General features: G+C 38.1%; 3 protein-coding genes across 3 annotated transcripts; all 3 read left to right on the top strand.

Moving 5' to 3' along the window:
• The first annotated feature begins 510 nt into the window (after positions 1–510).
• On the top strand, positions 511–7,254 carry cep83 (centrosomal protein 83). Its single transcript, XM_079454871.1, is given in 16 exon segments — positions 511–1,442; positions 1,616–1,766; positions 2,971–3,063; positions 3,387–3,518; positions 3,607–3,858; positions 4,214–4,345; positions 4,449–4,563; positions 4,643–4,787; positions 4,876–5,025; positions 5,272–5,347; positions 5,470–5,627; positions 6,016–6,145; positions 6,486–6,589; positions 6,687–6,852; positions 6,955–7,062; positions 7,065–7,254. Coding segments are annotated over 16 exon segments (2,157 nt in total). The 5' UTR covers positions 511–1,236; the 3' UTR covers positions 7,104–7,254.
• A 572-nt stretch (positions 7,255–7,826) lies between these two features.
• On the top strand, positions 7,827–15,682 carry LOC306893184 (sortilin). Its single transcript, XM_079454870.1, has 21 exons — positions 7,827–8,113; positions 8,571–8,633; positions 8,810–8,886; positions 9,045–9,147; positions 9,547–9,714; positions 9,817–9,890; positions 10,258–10,304; positions 10,886–11,022; positions 11,173–11,256; positions 11,410–11,470; positions 12,003–12,155; positions 12,251–12,348; positions 12,586–12,685; positions 12,791–12,962; positions 13,327–13,520; positions 13,756–13,948; positions 14,264–14,380; positions 14,457–14,583; positions 14,897–15,003; positions 15,138–15,255; positions 15,423–15,682. The coding sequence occupies exons 1-21, from the start codon at positions 7,889–7,891 to the stop codon at positions 15,435–15,437; spliced, it is 2,433 nt and encodes an 810-aa protein (XP_079310996.1). The 5' UTR covers positions 7,827–7,888; the 3' UTR covers positions 15,438–15,682.
• A 920-nt stretch (positions 15,683–16,602) lies between these two features.
• fam3c (FAM3 metabolism regulating signaling molecule C) lies at positions 16,603–22,523 on the top strand. The gene is made up of 10 exons (XM_079454869.1): positions 16,603–16,769; positions 18,695–18,757; positions 19,061–19,168; positions 19,324–19,350; positions 20,128–20,251; positions 20,368–20,426; positions 20,567–20,617; positions 20,700–20,784; positions 20,863–20,989; positions 21,342–22,523. Exons 2-10 carry the CDS (start codon positions 18,742–18,744, stop codon positions 21,429–21,431), a joined length of 687 nt encoding a protein of 228 aa, XP_079310995.1. The 5' UTR covers positions 16,603–16,769; positions 18,695–18,741; the 3' UTR covers positions 21,432–22,523.
• Positions 22,524–23,117: the final 594 nt, after the last annotated feature.

The following is a 23,117-nucleotide window of genomic DNA, read 5'->3' as shown; positions in this document are numbered from 1 at the left end:
CAGAATAAGTGCCAATCTCAACAAATCCTTCTATAAACTGTGTATTTATGAAGTTAGCTGGCGGAATGCTAACGTTAACTGTCATAATTAAATAGGCAACTTTAAAACAAATGTTCAGCACAGCTTCGCGTCTGTTGTCGTACTGTTAATACATTAAACACACAATATATTCAACCCAGCGCTTACCAGTAAAATAACACACAGATATCTGTGAAGGATTTGTGACAGAAAATATTGATCTGGATAATGTGTACCGTTACAAAAAACGATAGACCAAATATGGTCATTGTCCGCCATCTGCTGGCATAACAGGGTTCAATATAGTCATTTCTGAAGAAAGAAAAACGGTGCTAACGAGTGTGTGACATTTTATAGGATGTATGCTACGTAAAAATATATTACGCTTAATGTACGTATATCACGAATTGAAATAAACGATGTGAAAGAAATCACACACAAATACGAATAAATAAAACATGCAAAAGCGATCGATGCTCTTATTTTGAAAGCGCACTTTGGTCGCCATCATGAGAACGTCACAGCATTAGCTTAAACAGTCTGTTGCTGTCAGTTCTGGAGGTAACTTTATTAAAACTTCCCAAATTATTACTATATGGTGTCCTTGTTTGTGAATTGCGTTAATGCTTTGTGTCGATCGCGTGCAGAAGGTTGGGTGACCTTGATGTGTTTCTTTTTTAAATAAGCCACCGTTGCATTAGAACTCGAGTCATTTAAACACAGAAGCGGATCAAACTAGCGATACGTCGATATTTGCACCGATCCACAATCAGAGAGATCATGAAATGCATGAAGTCATTGCAGTGTATGAGTTTCCCCAGCGGTGCAGTTGCTTTGACAACATGGGAAGCCGTTGTGTGTTTACGGTGTGTCGTGGGTATGTTTCCACAACACTGAGAGTGAATCGCCGGGGACCAGCCTCAGCCTGAGCATCTACTCACTTGAGAGGAAACAAGGACACTCTTGCTACCCATGTAGCAATCAGCTTCTTTCATACGTGATTTAAAACACGTCCTTGCCTTGTTTTTGCATTCAGATGGTCGTTTGTCAATGAGGTCATATCTCTTGACTTTGGTGATTGAAGTGGACTCGTTAGTCTCGTTTGAGATCTCAGTCGCTTCCAGTGGTCTCTTGACATTTTAGTGCTCACAGAGGGAGGCACACAAATATCTTGCTTTTGCTTCCTCGCCCGTTTTTGCTCTCTGCATTGTGAACAGGATGAACCCTCCAGCGTTAGGGCAGTCAACTGTCCTATTCCCTAACCCAGAGCCTGCAGCTGGAAGTGGGAAAGCCGCAGTCCTCTTGGGTGGCTCAGTGGGGCTCACCAGCTCTGATATGGAGCTCCAGAAAATGCTCATCGATGAGAGAATGCGCTGTGAGAACCACAAAACCAACTATCAGACGCTGAAAGTGGAGCATACTAGGTAAGAAACTTTCCTACCATGTAACATGTCAAAAATTATACTGTATATTTTCCGGTGAGCTTCGGTGGCGACCAGATCTGAAGGTGTGGGGTGGTTCCTGGGGTTAGGTTTGTAGATTGCACACTGATGATTCGTGTTACTTCGTTCTTAATGTTGTTTTGGTGTGTGTGCAGGCTACAGGATGAATATACTCGGGCACAAAATGAACTGAAACGGTTGCTCGGCGATCGTCAAGTGTCTAGGGAGAAACAGCAGCTACTGTTGGCTGAGCTGAGAGGAGAACTGCTGGATAAAACACGTGAGCTGGAGGAGCTCAAATTGCAGGTGCAAACTATTGTACCCCTTGGGGAGCAACGCTTAATCACAATTTTTCTTACATTGCAATTCAAGAGGGTATTGTATTTGTTATAATACTTTTATTTTATTAGTATGTGATATACATGGCATGCCTTAATCGGTTATTGATGACATTCTAATAAGGATGTAACAATATAATCGATATCGTGTCAACATCAAAATTGTCTCAATATTATCGCGGTCACATGACTGTATGAAACGATAGGTCTTCTGGGCCTAACATGGAGAATGTTAGAAAAAATAATAGATGTTACCTTTGGCAAGGGTCATTTGGCCCATCTCATACTATAACTCTTACCTCTAAGCAACCATTATGATTTGAGGATAAAGAAAAGAGGATGCTCATGGTTTGTTTCCAAGTCATCATCATTTTAAATATTGCATTAAACACCATACTTGGACTTAATACCGAGGTATTGTCGTACAGTTAGATTTTGATATTGTTACATCCCTACATTCAAATTTTTGGCCTTTTAAGCATTACTAGTCAAAAGTTTGGTCATGGCTTACAATAACTTTGTATTGTGCCCATGAAATCAAAATTGACCCCTTTTTAATTTGTTACTACACATCACTAGTTATTTGGGCAAACCACTTTTTTTCGTCTTTGTAATATTTAATCGAAATATGATAATTAAATAAAATATAATTTCTATGCTTTTCCTTCACTATCTAGTCCAACTCGTCTATTTCGAAATGTAAGGAAATATATAAACACAGTTGTTTTTAATAACTGTGATGTAATGACCCTGTGCTGATGAAGTAGCTTCTTTTTAGATTAGATTAGATTCAACGTTATTGTCATTACACATATACAAGTACAGTGTAACGAAATGTAGTTTAGGTCTAACCAGAAGTGCAGTTAGCAAGTGCAGGATATACAGTTAGAATAAATACAGAATACAATATGAGAGAATATAATACAGTGGGCATGGACTATAAAAATATTTTGCAGTAGGTATGTTCTATGAAAATATGACAGTAGGTATATACAATATATACAGATGACTATATAATATGAACATTAATGTACAGGTGGATATGAACAGATAATAATAATAATTATTATTTATTATTCTAGTCATGTTTGTACGATACACACATTTTGCTGACAGTGTGGCACTTTTTGTTGTGAGGTGTTGATCTTTTTTATTGTGTGTGTTTTTTTAAGGTGATGACCCCACAGCGACTGGAGCTCTTGAGAGCACAGGTGCAGCAGGTGTTGGAAGCTCCAATCAGGGAACGTTTCAACAAACTCCAGGAGGTAACAGATGCCCCTGTGCAACACCTGATTCCCCTTCCCGTGACAACCACATACATACGTCATCATATTCCAGACATTACTGGCTTATTTTTGTGAAACACAGACTTTTGGTTGCTTCCACTTTTTTCCGTTCCATGGAAATTAATGGTTGACTGAGTTGCTTACATTTTCTCATGGTGTTGTACAAAATAATGGTGAATTGGGTTTAGACAACATTTTCACATAAATACATAAAAACTATCTAAGTGGCTTTGAAGGAGACTTTCACTTAGCTTAGCTTCTTTAAAATGTGTATGTTGCACCTTCCTTTTTCTCTTTAACAGGAAGCTGAGAATTACAGATCCGAGTACAATAAAGTTCGGTATGACCTCACCTTCCTTAAATCTGAGTTTGAACACCAAAAAGAGGAACACGCCCAGGTTCTAGAGGAGAAAAGAATACGACATGAAGCAGATGTATGTGTATTCAGAGTGTGAAGATCATACATTTATATACAAGAGATTTTTCAAGCATTGTATCTGAACTGTGTGTGTGATCCTGCAGGTGGCAAATCTTGAGCGTGATAAGGAGGAGCTGGCCGCTCGGCTTCAGAGTGGAGATCCTGCACGGGATGGGAAGCGTGTGGAAGCTCTGCTGAGGGAGAAAGCTCAGCTCCACCAGCGACTCAGAGGTTTGGAGGCCGAAGTTACTGAACTCCGAGCCGAAAGGAACAACTCGGGTGCACAAGCCGATAATGTACAGCGGATACAAATCCGACAGCTAGCCGAGTCCCAGGCTACGGTTAAGACGCTGGAGGTGAATGCACGTTAGAGCTACTTAAATGTAATTGCTATTTGATGTTAATATACTTTCTATATGATCTTATAGGAATAGTTCACCCAAATAGGGTCACCAACTTTCACAATGGTGACCATTTGTGAGCGAACTGTTCCTTTAAATGGAAATAAAAAAAATTCAAGGGGTAGTAACCTAAAATTCCTTATTCTGTCATGATTTATTCGCCTTCGTGTTGTTCAAAACCTGTATGACATATACTAAACATATACACAATGCTTGACTTAGAGCCTTAATTGTAGTTATTTTGCTTGAAAAAAATATTTAGATTTCTTGTAGATGTTTGAACATGTGTACTGCATGTGTGACCCTTTAGGCAGAAAAGCAGTCTATTCGTATGCAGTTGGACCGGACAGAAAGTGAACTCCGTCTATCTCAGGAACAAAACACACTCCTCACAGGAAAACTGCACAAAGCGGAACGAGAAATCAACTCGCTCAAAAGTCAGGTAGATAACGTAGTGGAAAAGCTTCAGAGTAACCTGACAAATCAGATTCTTCCGATCTATAGTAATAATTTCTGTTGGTGTGCATCTGTGTTTTATTGACCAGGTTGAAGAAATGAAGCACACTCACAGGCTGGAGTTGAGTGATGTAAAACTAGACTGTGTCAGAACCAAGGGAGAGATTGAAAGGGAGCGAGACATACTGCACAACCAACTGGAGGGTAAGCATCCTCTTCCTTCTTTTCTACTCTGTTTTAACCCGTTTTACTGTAGTAACCAAGCTTTCTGTATCAATCCCAGGTCTGCAGTCAGATGTTGAGGTCCTGAAGGCCACTTTGGAGAGATCTAAAGAGTTGATATCTGAAAAGGAGCGTGAGATGGTGCGAAGGGTTCAGGCGGCAAGAGAAGAGGAGATACACAGGATGGCTGCCATTCAGGAGGAGAAGTAGGCACACTGGTGTCAGATCTGAACTGATCTAGAGTCTCATGGGATTGTATGTTTGTTTGTTTATGCGTTTATATTTATTTTTCAGGTTGGAGCTGGAGAACCGTTTATCTGAGCTTGAACAGAAGAGGGCTCTTCAGGAGGCAACAGGGAACTCTCAGAAAGAAGAGTGGGAGGAGCGTATCCGTGCCACCCAGTTGGGGGAGGAGTCTGTCCGTAAGGAGCTACAGAACCTGAGGTTGGTATTCTTTATTTACTTGAGGTTTTTTTTTGTGCAAAGCCACCAAATCATAATTGACCCAGTTTACTTCCGTAATGCATGAGTCACCAGAGCAAGCTCAAAAACTTATCTTGATAATCTTTTATCTTGCAAATGATATTTAAAGATATGTGTGTGGTATGTGTAGACTCTCAGTAGCTGTGAACTAGATGCAGATATGACTGTTGATTCTTGTGTGTTCATCTCCCTGTTTGTGTGATGCAGAGCTAAAGTTCAGCAGCAGGTCCAACAGCTGGAAGAGCTGGAGACCTTGAGAGCGGAAAATACAGATCTGAGACGAGTAAGTGCTTTTTATAGCTTTTTTTCTCCAAAATCAACAACCGTTTTAATACTGCAGTGTTTAAGGATATCGACTTGAATGTAAGTTAATATTCACTTGTGCCTGTCTGTTATTATTTTCAGCAAAGTGCTGAGCTGAACTTACAGATTGGGACTCTCTCACACTCTGAGAGTGAGCTGCTAGAAACCATCAGCAGATTGAGAGAAAGTCTGGAGCGGGTGAGAGAGGACCTGCGGAGCACTCGCACGCAGATGGAAAGAACCCAACAGGAGGCCGAGAGGTATGCCACACAATTCCTGAGATATTCATATCACAGAAATTTCTTAAACAAAGTATTTTTAGAGACAGCTAATGGTTTTACCTGCTAACAAAGGACCAAAACGTGGCATTTTTGCATTTCTGTGGATAAGAGGCTATTATGTTTACCGGTAAGATGATACGATTATGAAGCAAAATGTATACTGTATAGACGTGTGCAAAAGACATTTTTCTCTTCCTTGACAAATACGGAAAGAGCTTTTTGGGTGATTTTGGTTGATAGTGTATGTGCTCCCAAACATTGAGCATCTCTGGCCTATGCCCATCATTTCCTGTTCTCTCCCAGTTAAACTGGGAAATCAAATGCAATTACATTATTGAATTGCGAGCCTCTCATTCATCTTCTGCAGACTGGTAGAGGAAAGGCGAGTGGAATGGTTGGAAGAGAAGCACAAACTACAGGAAAGAGAGGCAGAGCTGCGGGAAAAATACAGCCAGACTAAAGAGCGACTGCAGAGGGCGGCATTTGCTCAGAAAAAGGTACAGTGCCTCCCCTAGCACATCTCTCTACTTCGTTCTGATCATGTCTCTACACACAGTATGCACACATCCTGATTGTTTCCTACTAGGATTGGGTATTGTGCATTATACCCAATGTGTAAATGAACCTTAAAGCTACCGGCTTATGCATCAACCATTTGTATTTTAGCACTTTGGACTCATTAAAAAAAAGAAACCTCCTTAGGCTGACAAGCAGTCAACCAGAACACCTAAACAGCTGCAACATTCACAAAATAAAGCACGTCTCACGTTTAAATCAGAAAACGTTTTTAAAATGTGCCCTACAAAAAGTTGCATTCGTCTGTTCGTTTGATTTCAGAGGAAGACAATAACTGAACTTAAGCAGAAGAAGCTCCAAGACAAGATTCAGCTGCTGGAAGCCAAAATAGAAGAACTTGAGATAGAAGCGAGCGCAGCACAAAAGTACTTCCAGAATTATTCAAACTAATTCAGTTGCTCTATGTGTTATTTTGTGTCTATTAAGACGACTGTCTTAATTTGTTGATGCGTGTGCGCGCAGGAAATCGTCATACTCTGAAGAACATGCTCAGCTCAACAAGCGTCTAAAGGAGCTGCAGAGGAGACACAATGAGTTTCGTCGTCTGTTGCTGGGTAACCAGATGACCTCCACCCCCCTGGCCCCATCCCTCCTCATGCCAGCAGAGTCCATCTTCACAAACCTACAGGTAACCACAAAACTTCCATCAACAAGCCTAATATTATCAGTTGCTTCATAAACATAAATAAAGTTATTTGTTGCTCATCCATTTACACATTCCCTTTGTCAGGAGGAACAGCATCAGAGGGAACTCTCTGTGCTTCGAAGACGCTTGGAAGATCTGGAATATAGTCAGCAACAGCAGCTGGAGGAGCTGGCTCCTCCACTGGACAGAGAAAGAGACTCTCAAGCCCATGGGACAGCCTTTCTGACCTCTGACCTCTCCTGACCACTACCTGTGCGATTACATTCACCCTGTGCCAAAACTCCCATGTATTGTGTTTTATTTGGGAGCTTGTCTTGTAGCAAATAACTTGCGGTGCTGAATGTCTGATGTTTTGATAAAACCTGTTGCATCATTTATTGTTTGTCTGGTGGTATTTTTATCAACTGTGAGCACCTTTTTAAAGTTTACATAATTCGTGCTTCATGTTGTTATCTTCCACAAATTTAAATCCTGAACATCTTGTTTTTTTTGTCTGAAAATCTGTTTACTGAAAATATTTACTAACCTAAAAAGCCATGTTTAACACATTCTTATATTCACTACTAGACCTTTAGAAATTCAGATGTTTTTCATTAAAAAAGCAACTTTTTTTACTTTATTCATGCAAATTTGTGGTTATACAATGTTTCGGATACATACAAAGTACTTCAAACTTTAAAGAACCATTAAAACAATTATAAAATTACTTTATGGAGCTTGATTTGTGCCTTTTTCCAGTAACATTTGGTTACTGAATATTAAAGATCTTATATTTGTTCCCATCCCTCAACACATACCAGCAGAAACCCAGGAGACCATAATAGCTTTCAATGAAACCAGTACAGTTCCTATCAAAATGAAAGGTATTCGTTTTTTGTGATTGATAACACGAGTTTTGGCAATGAAAAGTGTCTTACACCCCTCCTCCCGCGCATCACCCGCGCTCTCTCATGACCAGGAACAGGTTTGTCTCTTTACAACTTATGTCTCTTCTACCTCTCTCACATACAGTACAGTAATGAACTGGAGACTGCTCGTTCTCGGTGTGTGCTTACTGGTTTTGGTTGAGGATGCTGTCGCCCATGGGAAGCGCAATGCGAAAACGTTGACTTTCTCCCGGACAACGCGCGGTTACTGGAGACGCAAACGGGACATTTGGACGTCGGGACAGGCGCGTTTCACAGCGTGCAAGTCACCTCTGTCTCCAAAAGACCGTGAGGTTCTGCTCGACCATACACACGAGGTAGGACGACGTCATTTGGATTAATGAAACAATTATGATCATTTGACAATAACATGACTTCCAGACTACCCATTTAACATGGATACAATGAAAAAAATTGTCATGTAAAGGGGAATTGGAAAGTAACTTTCAGAGTCTCTTATAACGGTTGGTATCACTTTATGCCAGTTTCTTTAACTACTACTGCATATGCATGTACTCACACTAAAAAATATAGTGGAACTTTTTGCATCTTTGGTTGGTTAAAAATGTCTAATACAGGTGCTGTCACAATGTAGTACTTACATAAAGAACATTAAAGTATTTACATGATATTACACTCCTTAATCCTACCAAGAACAACATGTACTGCGGAATAAGTACTAGTACACAATAATTAAAAGACACAGAATTCAAAGTGGAACCAGATTGTCAACTTACACTAAAACATATAGTTACTCGGTTTTTTTTCTTCTAGACTGGTTTTCATGGCGATGACGGATCCAGTTTTACGCTCACATGGGTTGGAGATGGAACTGGGGTAAGCCAATCTTCATAAGTAATTCAAAGGCTATTTGTGTTAATAACAGCCTTTCCTCTATTGTTCTTTATGATATGTAGCCTCGAAAAACAGACTGTAATTCATAGTATTTCTGTCATATTCAGTCCAATCATTAAATGAAATATTTGCGCCGAACCCTTTTCTGCCCATTTTAGATTATTCTGGTCCTTTCCACTGTCAGCGTACCGTCAGACTCATTTTATGAAGGCGGTTCCACGCGCCTCTACAGAAGGTCAGTGGTGAATTTTTGTACCTGTTCTCAGATAACATATGACGTGACCAAATTGGGCGTCTATTGGCATTCGTGAATAAGCACTATATTCAGACGCAATCACAAGATATATTTAGATGATTGGTCTTCTTCGTATTGAGAATTTTGCATCATTCTAGTGAAGACTACGGAAAGTCTTTCCATGACATCTCCCATGCCATCAACAAAACATTTATAAAGAAGGACTTTGGGATTAGCGCTGGACCTGGCAACCCTCAGCAGGTAAACAAGTGTGCAGTCAATTTATGTATTAGAAATAATGCTTAAGGAAGTCTTTGTGACAATAGTAAAGAAAGCTTGCTTACTTCGCAATAAATTGTGCGGTTGTCGATACGTGGAAGAATGTGTCCTTTTACGTTCCAACACAAGAATGATTCCACCCTATCAGAAAAGGCCATGAAGACATGTTGTGGTTTAAGCAGATATTGCTAATGGCAAAAACCATTTGTGTCAAAATGCACCACAAACCACATTTTTTTAAAACATCCTCCGAAGGGGGCTGAAGTGTTAATCTGACATTCTTCTGTAGTATCAGAACAAAAGTTAAAGTTAAACCCACTCGGGTTACTTGAGTTCAGAATTTCTGTGCGTTTTACATTTTGATGTTTGCTGACATCACAGGTGATTCTGACGGCGAACGTACCGTTTACAGAGACCCGAGGAGGACTCATTTTCACCTCGATGGATGCAGGCAAAACCTTTAGATCAGTGCAACTTCCATTTCACCCAGCACAGGCGATACAGTTCCATTACCAAGACCCAAAATATCTTGTGGCCATCAACATTGATGTAAGATTTCTTATTAGTAATCTATGAGCTCTACCAACCCCACTCTGTAATAAATTCATAATGTACATTATGTGACTTTTTTTATATGATGTTGATTTTTAGGATGGGCTATGGCTCTCACAAGACTTTGGGAACACGTGGTCAGAAGTTCACAAAGGAGTTCAAACTTTCACATGGTGAGAACACACAGCAAAGGTCTGGATGAGCTTCAAATAACAAAGAACATTTCTGAAGACCTTGTTTATGTAATTTGCAATAAAATGTGTCTGTGCTAGAGGTCAAAGTTTGTATATAGAAATGTAGATAATATATTGACATTGTTAAAAAGAAAACAATCTTCTATTAGTCAAACACTTGCTGTGACCGAATTTGCAATCTATATAAAATTAACTACTTGTCGACAACAACAAAATATATTTCAAAAGGATGCAGATGTGTTGCAGGGCCAGCATTATGGGGCCTGTTTCATGAATATTGCATTTTTAGACAAATGCAAATTCAGACACATTCATGACCCTGAAGTTAAAATTCTGTCTTTTCCAGGGGTTCTGGAATCACTCTTTTCTTCAGTTCAAGCCCAAAAGGAACAGGTAAGGCATTTGTTTTGTGAGTTTTCATTAAAGTACGCTCTTATAAATAAAGGTGCTCTTTTATAATGCAATGTTTGAATGGTTTCAGATATTTTGATATGTCTTTGAATTAAACAGAGAGCCAATAAAAATCTGTTTCCTACAAAAGGTTCTGTGGATGTTGAATGAACCTTTTGGGAACTTTTGTTTTAAAGATTGTAAACTAGAGTTTCTCAACGGAGACTGAACTCAAAATTGCCAAAACTGCAATTCATATTTGATTTTTCAAATGAAAAATTCATATTTTTCAAGAAAAGAGATTATTTTACAGTAGCTATAAAGTCTACATTGATTTGATAGATTTTAACAATAGTCTCATTTGTGTTTTTTCTTTATTTCCCTATTCATTAAGGAAGAAACATCTCATACAAATATGATATTTAAATAAAACTCAACTGTCAATCTAAGGAGTTATGAAAGGGCAACAACTGAGCTTTAAAAAATCTTCCTCTGTGATTTGTCAATCTGAAAGAATTTGTGGCAGATCTGCACCTTTTGGCTAACAGTATGTACGGAAATGTTATGATTTGTATTTGAACAAGTGGAAGCAGCGAGACGAGGTGAGCTTATTCTAAGACGGACACAGGATTTTGGCCAAACCTTCACCACCATCGCCAAGAACATCTTTTCCTTCGGCTACATAGGCGGCTTCCTGTTCACCTCTGTCATGGAAAACCTGGTACGGGATTCTTCAGATAACATGCACACCCAAGCATGTAGTAACCCACACAAACACACACACTGTTTCTGTTTCCCAGCCTCTTTGAATTTCTTGTCTGTGAGAATTTTCACCACTGCCTGTTTCTGAGCGTTTGTCATGTGTTTACAGGGTTCTCCTCGAGTAATCTATGTGTCGTCAGACCAGGGTGACCATTTCAATAAAGCTCAGCTTCCATCAGCCACTACAGAACAGGTGAGAACAACACACAAATATAAATCGGCTCCTTGATATATTACCCTATGAATATTTATTTTATATACTGTCTGCAAATGTCACAATATCTCTGAAAGATTCGACACTTTCCTGACAGTGTTTTTACTTTAGACGCAATATGTTTATTCACAGTTCTACTCAGTTCTGGATGGTGACGAGGATATGATCTTCATGCACGTTGACAACCCAGGAGGTACGGATTCACGCTTTTTTGGTTCCTCTGTGAAAGAGAAGTTCTCACTATTATTTAACAGCTCAACCACTGCTGTCAGTCTAACAGTGTTCAAGATGCAGGACTTGTCGAGCTGGTACCGCTTTGTGCTGACATAAAATATAATGTCTTTGCAAAAGCCACTGTACTGCTAGAGTCTTGAGGTCTTTGTGCTGTGGCGATGACTTGAAACAGATAAGAGAGATCATGGTGTTGCCTTTCAGCAGGAAGTAGCATGTTTTTTTTTGCAGTCGCTTCTATAGAAGAGCTGACACAAACACACCCCTCATTGTATTGTCATGTACTAACATGTATAGGTCATGTGAAAACAATCGGATTTCCCATCCGTCTCTTCATCAATTGGATATTTGATTGAAATTAATCTCTATCAATATTAAAATCCAGACAAAGCCGGTTGGTTTGCTATCGAGGTGGCAATTTCTTATCTCTCATCTAGAGAAAAGCAATGTCAGCTGTTTGATTGTTTGTGTGTGATGTGATCCCACATGCTTAGACACATATTTTGGGACAATCTACACCTCGGATGATCGCGGAATCCTGTATTCCAAGTCTTTGGAGCGCCACCTGTTCGGTGGGGAGGCGAAGAGCGATTTTACTAACGTGACCTCTCTAAGAGGGGTCTATCTTACCAACATACTGAAGGAAGGTACGAATGCTTGTTTTAGGTCGATAATAAACTATCACGCTTGTAACGGTGCTGATGTCATCACTAAATGATGTCATTATCATCTCGGGCCGTAGATGGAGTCATTCGCTCAGTCATTTCGTTTGACAGAGGTGGACAGTGGAGATTTCTGAAGAAGCCAGAGAATGTGGAATGCCCAGAAAACTCCAAGAAGGTAACAGATGTGGATCAAGTGATGCTGAATAAATTGTTTGTTTTCAATGCTTTTCATTTCTTATATCCCAAAAGAAAATGTATGTCACATTTATTCATCCTCATGTTGTTAAAGACCTATATATGACTCTTTCATCTGTAAATCACAAAAAGAAGATATTTTGAAAAATGTCTTGGTGGTTTTGATTCCACACAATGTACGTCAATGGGGCCAATTTGTTGGTGTTTCCTGTTGCAGTGTAACCTTCATATACACGGAGAGCACAGTCACTTCAGTGGAATCACTCCCATGCTGCCTCTCTCTGAACCCACAGCCACTGGTCTGATCATTGCTCATGGTAAGAGCCCTCACATGTACAAATACCCCTTAAAAACTCAAAACATTCCTTGACCAATAAACTGCACATGCTCTATGAATGACTGTAAGTTGAATGTTACTGCAGGTAGTGTCGGAGACTCCATATCAGTTGCCCGGCCGGATGTGTATGTATCTGGAGATGGAGGATACACCTGGTGGGGGACTTTGAGAGGACCACATCTCTACAGCATCCTGGATTCTGGAGGTTTGATAGTGGCTGTGGAGGCACACAGAGACAAACAAATCAACTCTTTAAAGTAAGACACAGCTACTGGTCTGTGTGTGTTTGTAATTTATGTTCTAAAAATTTAATAATTCTTATCAATACTGGATTGGCTACAAAAATAATTCAGACAGCTAAATGATGCTTAAAGTGAATAAGAATCATAACATAAGAAGATGGAATATAAAGCTAAGTGACATAACGAAATGTACACAATTCATTTCTATGTAATGATAACACTACTAAGCAAAAATACATTTAAAAAAGGAAGTAAGAGTAAAGTTTGTTCTGACAATCTCTAGCATATTTTGTTCCAGATGCCACTTGGTTTTTTGTTTAGATGTCCTAATACTTTAATGCATCAATATTTGTGCTCTTGTATGTCTGTATGTTTTCAGATTTTCCACAGATGAAGGCCAGTGCTGGAACACATTTAATTTCACAGATCACCCAATCTTCCTGGCAGGCCTGGCATCTGAGCCGGGCACTAAGACAATGAACATCAGCATTTTTGGTTACCGACCAGATGATGATGATCAGCCCATGTGGGTGGCAGTCACCGTCGACTTTGATCATCTGCTAACCAGAGATTGTAAGCTAGTCTACAATAACTACAGTATTATTCCACCTTTTGTTGGTGGTTGCCACAGCATTGAGATTTGAGTTGCTTAGGTGTTCTGAGTAGTTGTCTGGCCATTGCTATAGTAGATTGTGGCTTAAAAGTCATGTGTAATTTCTGACTACATAACTCTCTTTCTATTGGCGCATGCATTATAGATCTTGTTCTATCTATAGTGGAAGTAATATGGATTTTTCTTAACTTTAAGGTGATGAACAGGATTATGTGATGTGGTTGGCTCACTCTGAGTACGGAAGTGACTCAGAAACAGCCGGATGCATCCTGGGCTTCAAGGAAACATTTAGAAGACTCAGAAAACTGTCCGCCTGTCGAAATGGAAGAGGCTATGTGGTCAGCAAGCAGCAGAGCCCATGTCCCTGTACTAGAGAAGACTACATGTGGTAGGAAACACTGCTGATGCATTTCACAGCACTGAGGGCCGAAATTCTTCATGTAGACCAAACACTGCAAGCGCTCTTATTTAAGTGATCTTGTGTAATTATGATTTGAACTTGATAAGATAGTCAGACTTTGCTTGTTTATGCTTGAAACAAGTGAAAATAAAACTGCTACTTATACATCCTGATAACAGCAAATGTTGCTTCTCAAGCAAATGTACAGTATATTTTATTGATAAAAAAGTCAAATATTTATGTAAAACAAGAAAATTATTATATATTTATTATTATTGTTTGTAACATCTCTTTTGTCAACAGTGACTATGGTTTCTATCGGCATGAAAACGCTTCAGAATGTCTGCCACAGCCTGGCCTCCTGAATCAGACTCTGGAGATTTGCTTAAATGGAAATCTAGATGATATTCAAACGATAGGGTAAAGAACATACATCTTTTGGTTTGTTTCACACATTCTCAAACACACGTTACAGTTACACTATTATGTCACGCAGGTATCGTAAGATTCCCGGTGATAAATGTGAAGGTGGTTTCAGTCCTCCGAGAAAAGAAGACATTACCAAAAAGCATTGTGAGAAAGCCAGTCCATCCTCTTCATCGAGTTTACCAGTTAAGAGATCAGTGAGTGACCTGTCAGTTTATCTTATTTGATTATTAACAAAGTTTTTCGGATGTTTTATAATAAATAATACACAAAAGCCCACAATTTTTGTTATTTTACGGTAGAAAGAAATATATTGCCTTGAGGATTTTTTAAATACTTATAGATATCAATAGTATTATTTTGTACTGCCTTTATGCAGGTTGAAATATATTACATCATTTATTTTACTGTAAAACAGAATCATCAGTTTTAGGAATTAATAATTAGAAATTACATTTGTATTTACATTTTTGGATTCATTTTGACACGTGTCTATCTTTTTATTTGCAGAAGGGCATTCTGGCTGTCATTGTGGTGTGTACTTTAATAGGGCTCATAGGTTTGGTGATAGCTGCAGCATTAATCATAATGTCAAGAAAAACAAACCGCAGGCGCAGGTGAGGTCACACGATCGACCCCAGTTTAACCTCTTTTGCAGACTATATGTACATCTGCTTTAAATAAGCTAAAGACCTCAATCTGGCATCTCTGCTTTTGTCATTCTCTTCTGATGAAATTCTGCCCTCTGCAGGTCACATGTTTATCGCTTCACTGTTCTGCAACTTCAAGAAGATGATATGTGTGATAACAGTCAGAGTGGCCCCAGCAGTAATCGGCACAGTTTAGAAGGTCCGGAGGATTCAGATGATGTGAGTTTTGTTGCTTCAAATATTTCATCATACTTCATTGCATCTATTCTTTTAGGCCTGTTTTATTTATGTGAAGATGAATATTATAAATATGTTTAATTATGTGGATTAGTCATACATGTGTACGCTTAAAACTAGCTTTCTGACCATATCTATATCTTGTTTAGGATCTCATCGAATGAACATCATTTAAACTCAGCAAACCAACATCTGCACTCAAGCACACAACTGGACAAGAAAAAAAGAACGTGACTGTGATCTGTCTGTGAAGCAATTCATAACTATGAAATGTTATATGCAGGAATCATAAGATAATTTATTGTCATACATTAATTTACTTCTAACCTCTTTGTCTTTTGCACTGGAATCATTGATATTCTTTGAGGCTGCTGATGGAATTGTAAATAAATCACAATGCATAAAATCAGTCTGCGGAATTTGTGATCTCCCAAATAGCCTCTCAAATATGACATTCAAACTAGTTTAATAGGGGTTGATATAGTGTGTAACTGTGATACAATTTCAAATTTTTGAGGTTAAAATCCTCACTGACCAGAGAAATGATCAAGACTCAAAAACGTAGCAAAAACAAAACCATGTCACTTACCTCAACGACAGATCCTTTGAGGTGGATGTCTACACACCTACTGTATGCTCAAATGACTAATCCACAAAAACACTGTAACTCTAACATTAAAAAACTGCTCTATCTTAACGTTTAATTGTAGGAATATGTGAAGGCTTGGCTGTTATGAGACGTGAGATGATCATCATTAGTTGTTAGCTTTCTATGAAACCGTGTGCTAAAGGGAGATTCATGTAATATACACTCACACATACTTCCTAACACACCCCACATTATCCCACCTTATCATTAAAACACACCACACCTGTAACACAGACTACACTTACACACCCTATCTAACACGAAATTCAGGAATCTTTACACATGACATGGTCAAGCTTCACCTTGCCAGTATTGAATAAACCTTTGATTTATTTACACAAAAAGTTATAATGATTAAAAAGTCTTTAGAAAGCTTCAAATATAGACATTTAACATTAAACCACAATTACAAAATAATGATAATAATAATAGTTGAAAACTAAATCATAATGATTAAATCAGCTTGTTTGGTAACACTTAGTAAATACATACATTAGCTAACACGAACTGACAATTAGAAATACTTTTCAGCATTTATTATCTTTGACGAATACAACTTGTATATTTTAAAACGTACCATTTATTAAAAACGATCCCAAATACCCATAATATATACAACGATCCTTTACTGACAAGTGAATCGTCTTGAATCAAAATGTTTCCTTGTGCGGACACACGACATTCTTTGCAGCGTGGGCGGGTCACCTGTAAAACACGCCCCCTGTTTTGACGTTTCACCTTACGCCACACAAACGTAAACTCACCCAGCGCTTTTCTACAACTGAACACGCCTTCGTTTTGGTAAACCCGGATGTGAGGAGACTCGCCGCTGTCGCCGTGGCATCAGGTACGTTAACCTTTCTTTTCTTATTTCTGCGTATGAGTTTTTACAGTGAATCTGCTTGCTTACACGAAACCATTTTATTCGGAATCTTTCGTGTCGGTTTAAAGTGACGTTCTTGTGTTATGTTCGTATGTTTCTCTCAAGTTACTGCCACCTACATCTGTTTACTAAAAGTACAACTTAATTCGTGTTTAAGACCTCGAAAATAATTTAGCCTGTCTAATGTTACGTTCTTCGGATATATTCGTTTGTTTTAGATGCTTTAGGTTGAAGTTAAAAGTAGGTTGATGCAGGATCTGTTACTGACCGAAAGATATATTATAGGACGTGAGTCACAACATTTATGTGGGATGTGTTTTTAAACTGATGTGTTCGAAACAATGAAGTTATTTTGAGGCTTATAACCAGTGCTGGAATTAAATCAAGTCATATGGGTGCCATGACACTTTTTGTTGATGGGGTTAGTCTCGCAATATAGAATTTCTACACAATACACAATATATTTGATCAGAATATGCGTAAATGTATAATATGTATTTAAAAACAGGCTTACATAAAATAACATTATTCTTTTACTGTATTTTGAATCAAGTCAATGCAGGCTTGGAACAGAAATGACTTTTGAACGCATTATTTACCAATGTAGTATTTACTGTTTTCCCTAAAAACAAAGGAATGATTGACACTTTGTGATTAATAATGTTTGTTCCAAAAGTCTTGTTTAAACGCAAGAAACTAGATATTAAAATTATAAATTGTGACAAGACCGGCTGTCAGTCTGTGTGTTAGTGTTGTTGGAATTTTTCAACGATTTCAGTGCAGTTTATATAGATACGTCCAGTAGGTGGCGGCAAGGGACTGTTATGAGTCTGTCAGTCAGCAGACTATCCAACCATTTCCGTCCAAATGTTTGCTTTGTGGCTTTCAATATGTCAATCATAGCTAATTCAAGAGGGAATTCCGCATTAATATGCTGATGTACATCCCGAAACTTTTCGCGTATGTGGCCGTTGGTCTTGACAGCATGAAAAACAAGTTTTATACAACTCGGAATGGATTATATATAGCACTTTAATCGCAGGACGAGCATTTCCCTATAAAAACTGTCACTCATCTTCATCGAGATCTCTGGCACTCCAGTATCGGGCCTAATAATAATTTACGCAAGGAACACAAAAGCACCGACATGGAGTTGATAAATATATTGGAAATATATACATAGAGAAAAAGTTACCTCTCTTCCCGACTGCGAGTGCAGGTTTATTATACATTTTTTAAACGAAGTTCGCTTCACCGGAGCGGCGCCGATCCAGCAGTCGTGTCAACGATGTCCAGCGCTTAGCGGCCTCGAGACGTGGGCGGGGCGTTTAAAATTTAAAGAGATATGACAACTAGCCCATAAACAAACTTAATATGGATCATTGTAAATAAATAATGAACGCATTTACCATACCTTGGATTTAGTCATTATCATTTTTACTGGTCTAAGTAGTCTATAGTCTAAGTCTATTTTTGACCTCTTACGGGGTCCCGGATCTCCCCAGCCCCCGTTCGATTTGAGCACTGGTTATTGCAACATCATACTGCATTGCGACAATATACGTTACGGTGTACATTATATATTGTCGAGAACAAATCTAAATGCGTTTTAAAGATGAAAGAAGTATCATTAATGTAAAGTGCTTCACAATGCGTGAGTTCCTATACTTCACATAGAGAATAGTCCTTTAAGCACATTTAAGCATTAAGCAAACATTTAAGCACATTATGTACTTTTCAACAAGAACGACCAAAATGCGTAGTTTGTTTGGTATCGTATTTGAAAAGCGCAGGCAGCTATATGCCTAATATACCGTATAAGTGAATATTTATGAATTCAGAATGTCAAATTCTATCTAGATGCTATGTGTTTTTTTATCTTATGACAGGTGTCTGGATCTGGTTTGTGGTGACGGTAGCTGCCTGAGCCAACAAGATGATTCGAGCCGGAGGTCTGTTACGTTTCTTTTCGATTGAACCCTAGCATTGTGTCTTCTACTGTAAATGTGTTGTTAACAAAGACAAACAATTGCTCATTTGTCATTTAGAAAATATGTTGTATTCAGCAGTTCTTCCTAACTGGTTTCAATTCAGGGCACACATTTACTGTTCATTGGACAAACTGGTTTATGGAACAGGAAGAAAAAAAGAATGCAGAATGTGTCTTTGTTATATCATGCATGTTTGAAGAACATTTTAAGTGTTTCTTTCAACTAAGACAATCTCTTCGCTATCTGCGGCCTTGACTTTTACAGGACTTTTGAAACTGGCGGCCTTGATTTCGGTCTTGTTTTTGGCCGTGTTCCTTGCCTTTGAGCTTTTAGAGAATAATATGAACTTGGGAAACTTGGGAAAAGTGTTCGGTAAGTTTGGTCGACATCATCATCATTGATCGCTCAGTTATTCTGTTAGTAAAGTAATACAATACAGTATGCTTGTTTAGAGTTGTGTGTTTTTGCTCTCTGCATGACTCAAAGTGCATATTTTTATTGGCTAACTGGCGTATTATTCTCGACAGCACGATCTGCACCTGTAGAGACGAACTGTAAGTACATATTTACTTTCATTAACTATATTTACCATCTCAAGCTACAGTTGTCATTACACAGAAAAATGCATTGACTAGATAGAAACTGCAGAACGTGGAACGCTTTTGTCATATCTATGTGCAGCACTAAGAATATTTATGATGGGTATTTAGGTTAATAGTGTTTGTGGTGGAACACGTATTGCGAGACGTGCTGAAAAGTATCTATGTGTTAGATTTTACTATAAAGCACAATGTTTCGTAGTTGGGACACTGGGTGTGTTGTTTCCTGACATTCATGTTGATAATATAAGTGTGGTTCTATTTTTTAATATTAATTAGATATTTTATTGTTAACGTTAAATGGTTTTGTTAATGTTAACAAATGTAACTGTGTTGTAAAGTGTTATGTAAAGTATGAAAATATCTAAACAGATTTTTGTGAATAGCTGTAAAATCTGTGTTGTTTTATGGCAAATTGTGCATATCGCTGCTGTCCTTCTGAAACATCATACAATATCTCCATATTAAAATTCTTTGTAAATCATTAATATTAGTCACCCTTTATGTTTGTCACTAAATATTGGCAAATATCTAACCAATAAAAAGTATTAAAAGTGCAATTTAGGCAACTCTGTATGTAATCATTAAAAAATGAATCATTACCAAAACTGTGAATTGGTACAGCAGAGATACAGCAACGATATGCATTTAATACTTAATAGATTATTATGAGGAAAAATGTGTGTTTTATCCAATCTAATAGACACTAATATAAAGCAATGTCATTTCTAGCCCCCAAACCTCTCCGCCACAAATGCAGCCTTTCTAAACCGTGTCCTGAGGACCATTTAGCCTTTAAGATCACCAGCGGAGCAGCCAGTGTAGTCGGCCCTAAAATGTGTATTCAGGACAACATGTAGGTTTGATTCATATCTCTTATTGCATAACCCTTTGCGCTGCAATGGCTTTGAAAACATATAGAAAACAGAGACGTCATTGTGAAAGACTTATTTCAACTACTTCTTTCATCAGAGTAATGAGTGGAGTGAAGAACAACATCGGACGGGGTATTAACATCGCTTTGATCAACGGTATGGTAATTTTGTAACTTTGGAAAGACACTAATCTTGACCTCCCCTTCTCTATTATTGATTGGACCGAGACCTCCCTAAACTCACCCATGCTAACTCACGTTGTCTGACTGATCCGATCAACGTTCTTCTGTTTGCAGGAAAGAATGGCGAGGTCCTCAGGATTGATTCCTTTGACATGTGGGCCGGAGGTAAATTCTTGTTGAGCGTATGACATTCCACTTTTCAAGATGAATGAGTCACTGTAGATATGACACTGATTCTCTTATCTAGATGTCAACCTGCTTATCAAGTTCTTGAAAGAGATAGAAGATGGAACCATCGTCATGATGGCAACGTTTGATGATCCTGCTTCAAAGTGAGTTTTCTGGAAAGCGAAAGAACCATATGTCGTCCTCTTTGACTTGCTCATTTATTTGATCTTCATTATAAACAGGTTGAATGATGAAGCTAGACAGCTGATAACGGATTTGGGCAGCTCGGTCATCAATTCTTTGGGCTTCAGAGATAACTGGTTGTTTGTTGGTGGTAAAGGGATTAAATCAAAGAGCCCCTTTGAACAGGTAAATTTGCCCTTTTTATTCCATAGGTCTTGTCAGGAGGAGGCATTGTGAGCTGAAAAGCTCATGCATCTCAAATTATTCACCCCCATGTCATTACAAACCTGTATGGCTTACTTTCTTCTGCTGAACACAAAAGATTTTCTGAAGAATTTTAGTAACCAAACAACACTGGCTTCCATCATATGGACACAAAACCCCTGAGGCATTTCTCAGAATATCTAATATTGTGTTCCACAGAAGAAAGTCAAATACATGGGTGAGGGTCAATAAATGAAAAAATATTTATTTTTGGGTGAACTATCCCTTTAAGAGAGGTTAAAATATGTACCTTAAATATGTCATATGTCTCCAGCATATCAAGAACAATGCAGAGACGAACAAGTATGAAGGCTGGCCAGAGGTTTTGGAGATGGAAGGTTGCATTCCCATGAAACACGACTGAAGCATACAGCATATCTAGAACAATATAGAGACCGACAAGTATGAAGGCTGGCCAGAGGTTTTGGAGATGGAAGGTTGCATTCCCATGAAACATGACTGAAGCATACAGCATATCAAGAACAATGCAGAGACCAACAAGTATGACACCTGGCCAGAGTTTTTGAAGATGGAATGGATGCATTCCCATGAAACACGACTGAAAGCATCCTCCCTTCAAATTCTTTTCCAGATTTTTTCTAAAACAACCTTTATCAGGGTTGTGAAAGCGTGAGAGGTTATGGAAGGAATTCTGTTATGCTAATTTGAATATATAAACAAGGTAATAGCCTACGGTTTAAGTAGGAAAATATAAACTTTACGGTGAAAATATGAAGGCCGTCTTTCTGTATTTTAAACTTTTACATGTGTGCATAGTTCATACGCCAGTCATTTAATCAGTTTTTTTTAAAAGCATGAACTCACAAAGAGCAATTCTTTGCAGATGAAATATTTTAAGACTTGAATAACATTCAATAACATTGAACAATTCAAACAGGCCTTGCGATGTGTAAATTCCTAACATTTCCAAGTTTTCCATGAGTGTGGGAAACCTGAATTACGTTATACTGCTAATGTACTGCATAGAAATCTTGTCCAGAGACATTTTTCATTTTCTAAAACACTGAATGACTGGGTATGTTGAATTAAAGATGTATGGCTGACATCTGCTGTTACCAAACACTCTCTATACTGCTTGCAGTACTTTTAATTTATTTTTGGTCTCCTTAAAAAGTGATTTATTTTCTCATTAACACGGAAAAATGAATTTTTGCTAAGTTATCAATTGATTTGTTTTTACATATTTTTTTAAAATTTTGGGTTACTAACTTTTTTATACTTTATGGCTCCAGTGTGATTTAGGACTACTGCTTTTACTTTCTGATGAAATTGTATTTTCAGTGAATATTGTTACATTTGGAAGGGTACCGCATATGAAGATTTCTATTGATTTGTTTTTGTGTTTAGTTTTTATCTGTTAATCTATTTTGTAGTTATTAGAGCTGTGGTAAAACATAGGCTGTTTTCATGCACATTAAACATCAATACTATTTAACAGCTTGGCTTTTATATTCCACATTGTGCTTTCTTGATATCATACAGTGCTATGCCACATTTACATATAGCAGTGTCTCACAGTTAATGTAGGATGTGGAATATATACCGTTTTTCCAATGTTATGCACGATTTAAATACTGTGAGGCTGCAGTCTTGTTTCTTCCAGAAAACCCATGGGCCTTATTAAAGAATACTACAAACGAATTCAGTTTTGTGTGCAATCTAAATCCACTAGTTTTTACGATTTCTGATGTATAAATTATTTTAAATCATTTAAATTGAGGTATATCTTTTATTGTGCGTCTCAACATTATTTTGTAAGAGTTTTCGTATTAAAACTAACCTGAGCAAAGGTTTGCGCTCTGGGTTTTATCTTTTGTTTAAATGAGGACCTAGAAACCCCAAGAATACTTTGAACATCTGTTCTGCACTACGTGACGTACCAATCCAAAATGGTACATGTGTTTACAAACTAGCTTGGAGTTTCTTGGAAGGCGACCTTTCAGTTCACATTAAAGAGGTTTCAAAGTACACCACTGCACAAGCAAGTATTAGTGTAGAAAGTAAAGATATCGTAAATTTTAACACCCAT

This window comes from Barbatula barbatula, assembly GCF_947034865.1.
Source record: "Barbatula barbatula genome assembly, chromosome: 4".
Lineage (NCBI taxonomy): Eukaryota > Metazoa > Chordata > Actinopteri > Cypriniformes > Nemacheilidae > Barbatula > Barbatula barbatula.
The sequence above is the reverse complement of the archived record's forward strand: the minus strand, read 5'-3'. Positions and strand labels throughout refer to the sequence as shown.

Coding starts and splice junctions, on each gene's coding strand:
- LOC306893184 (XM_079454870.1), top strand. CDS start 7,889: ATGAACTGGAGACTGCTCGTTCTCGGTGTGTGCTTACTGGTTTTGGTT. Junction 11,257..11,409: donor CATCAGCCACTACAGAACAG/GTGAGAACAACA, acceptor GTTTATTCACAG/TTCTACTCAGTTCTGGATGG. Junction 12,156..12,250: donor TACCAACATACTGAAGGAAG/GTACGAATGCTT, acceptor CTCGGGCCGTAG/ATGGAGTCATTCGCTCAGTC.
- fam3c (XM_079454869.1), top strand. Junction 19,351..20,127: donor TGCACCTGTAGAGACGAACT/GTAAGTACATAT, acceptor TGTCATTTCTAG/CCCCCAAACCTCTCCGCCAC. Junction 20,618..20,699: donor CTTTGACATGTGGGCCGGAG/GTAAATTCTTGT, acceptor TCTCTTATCTAG/ATGTCAACCTGCTTATCAAG.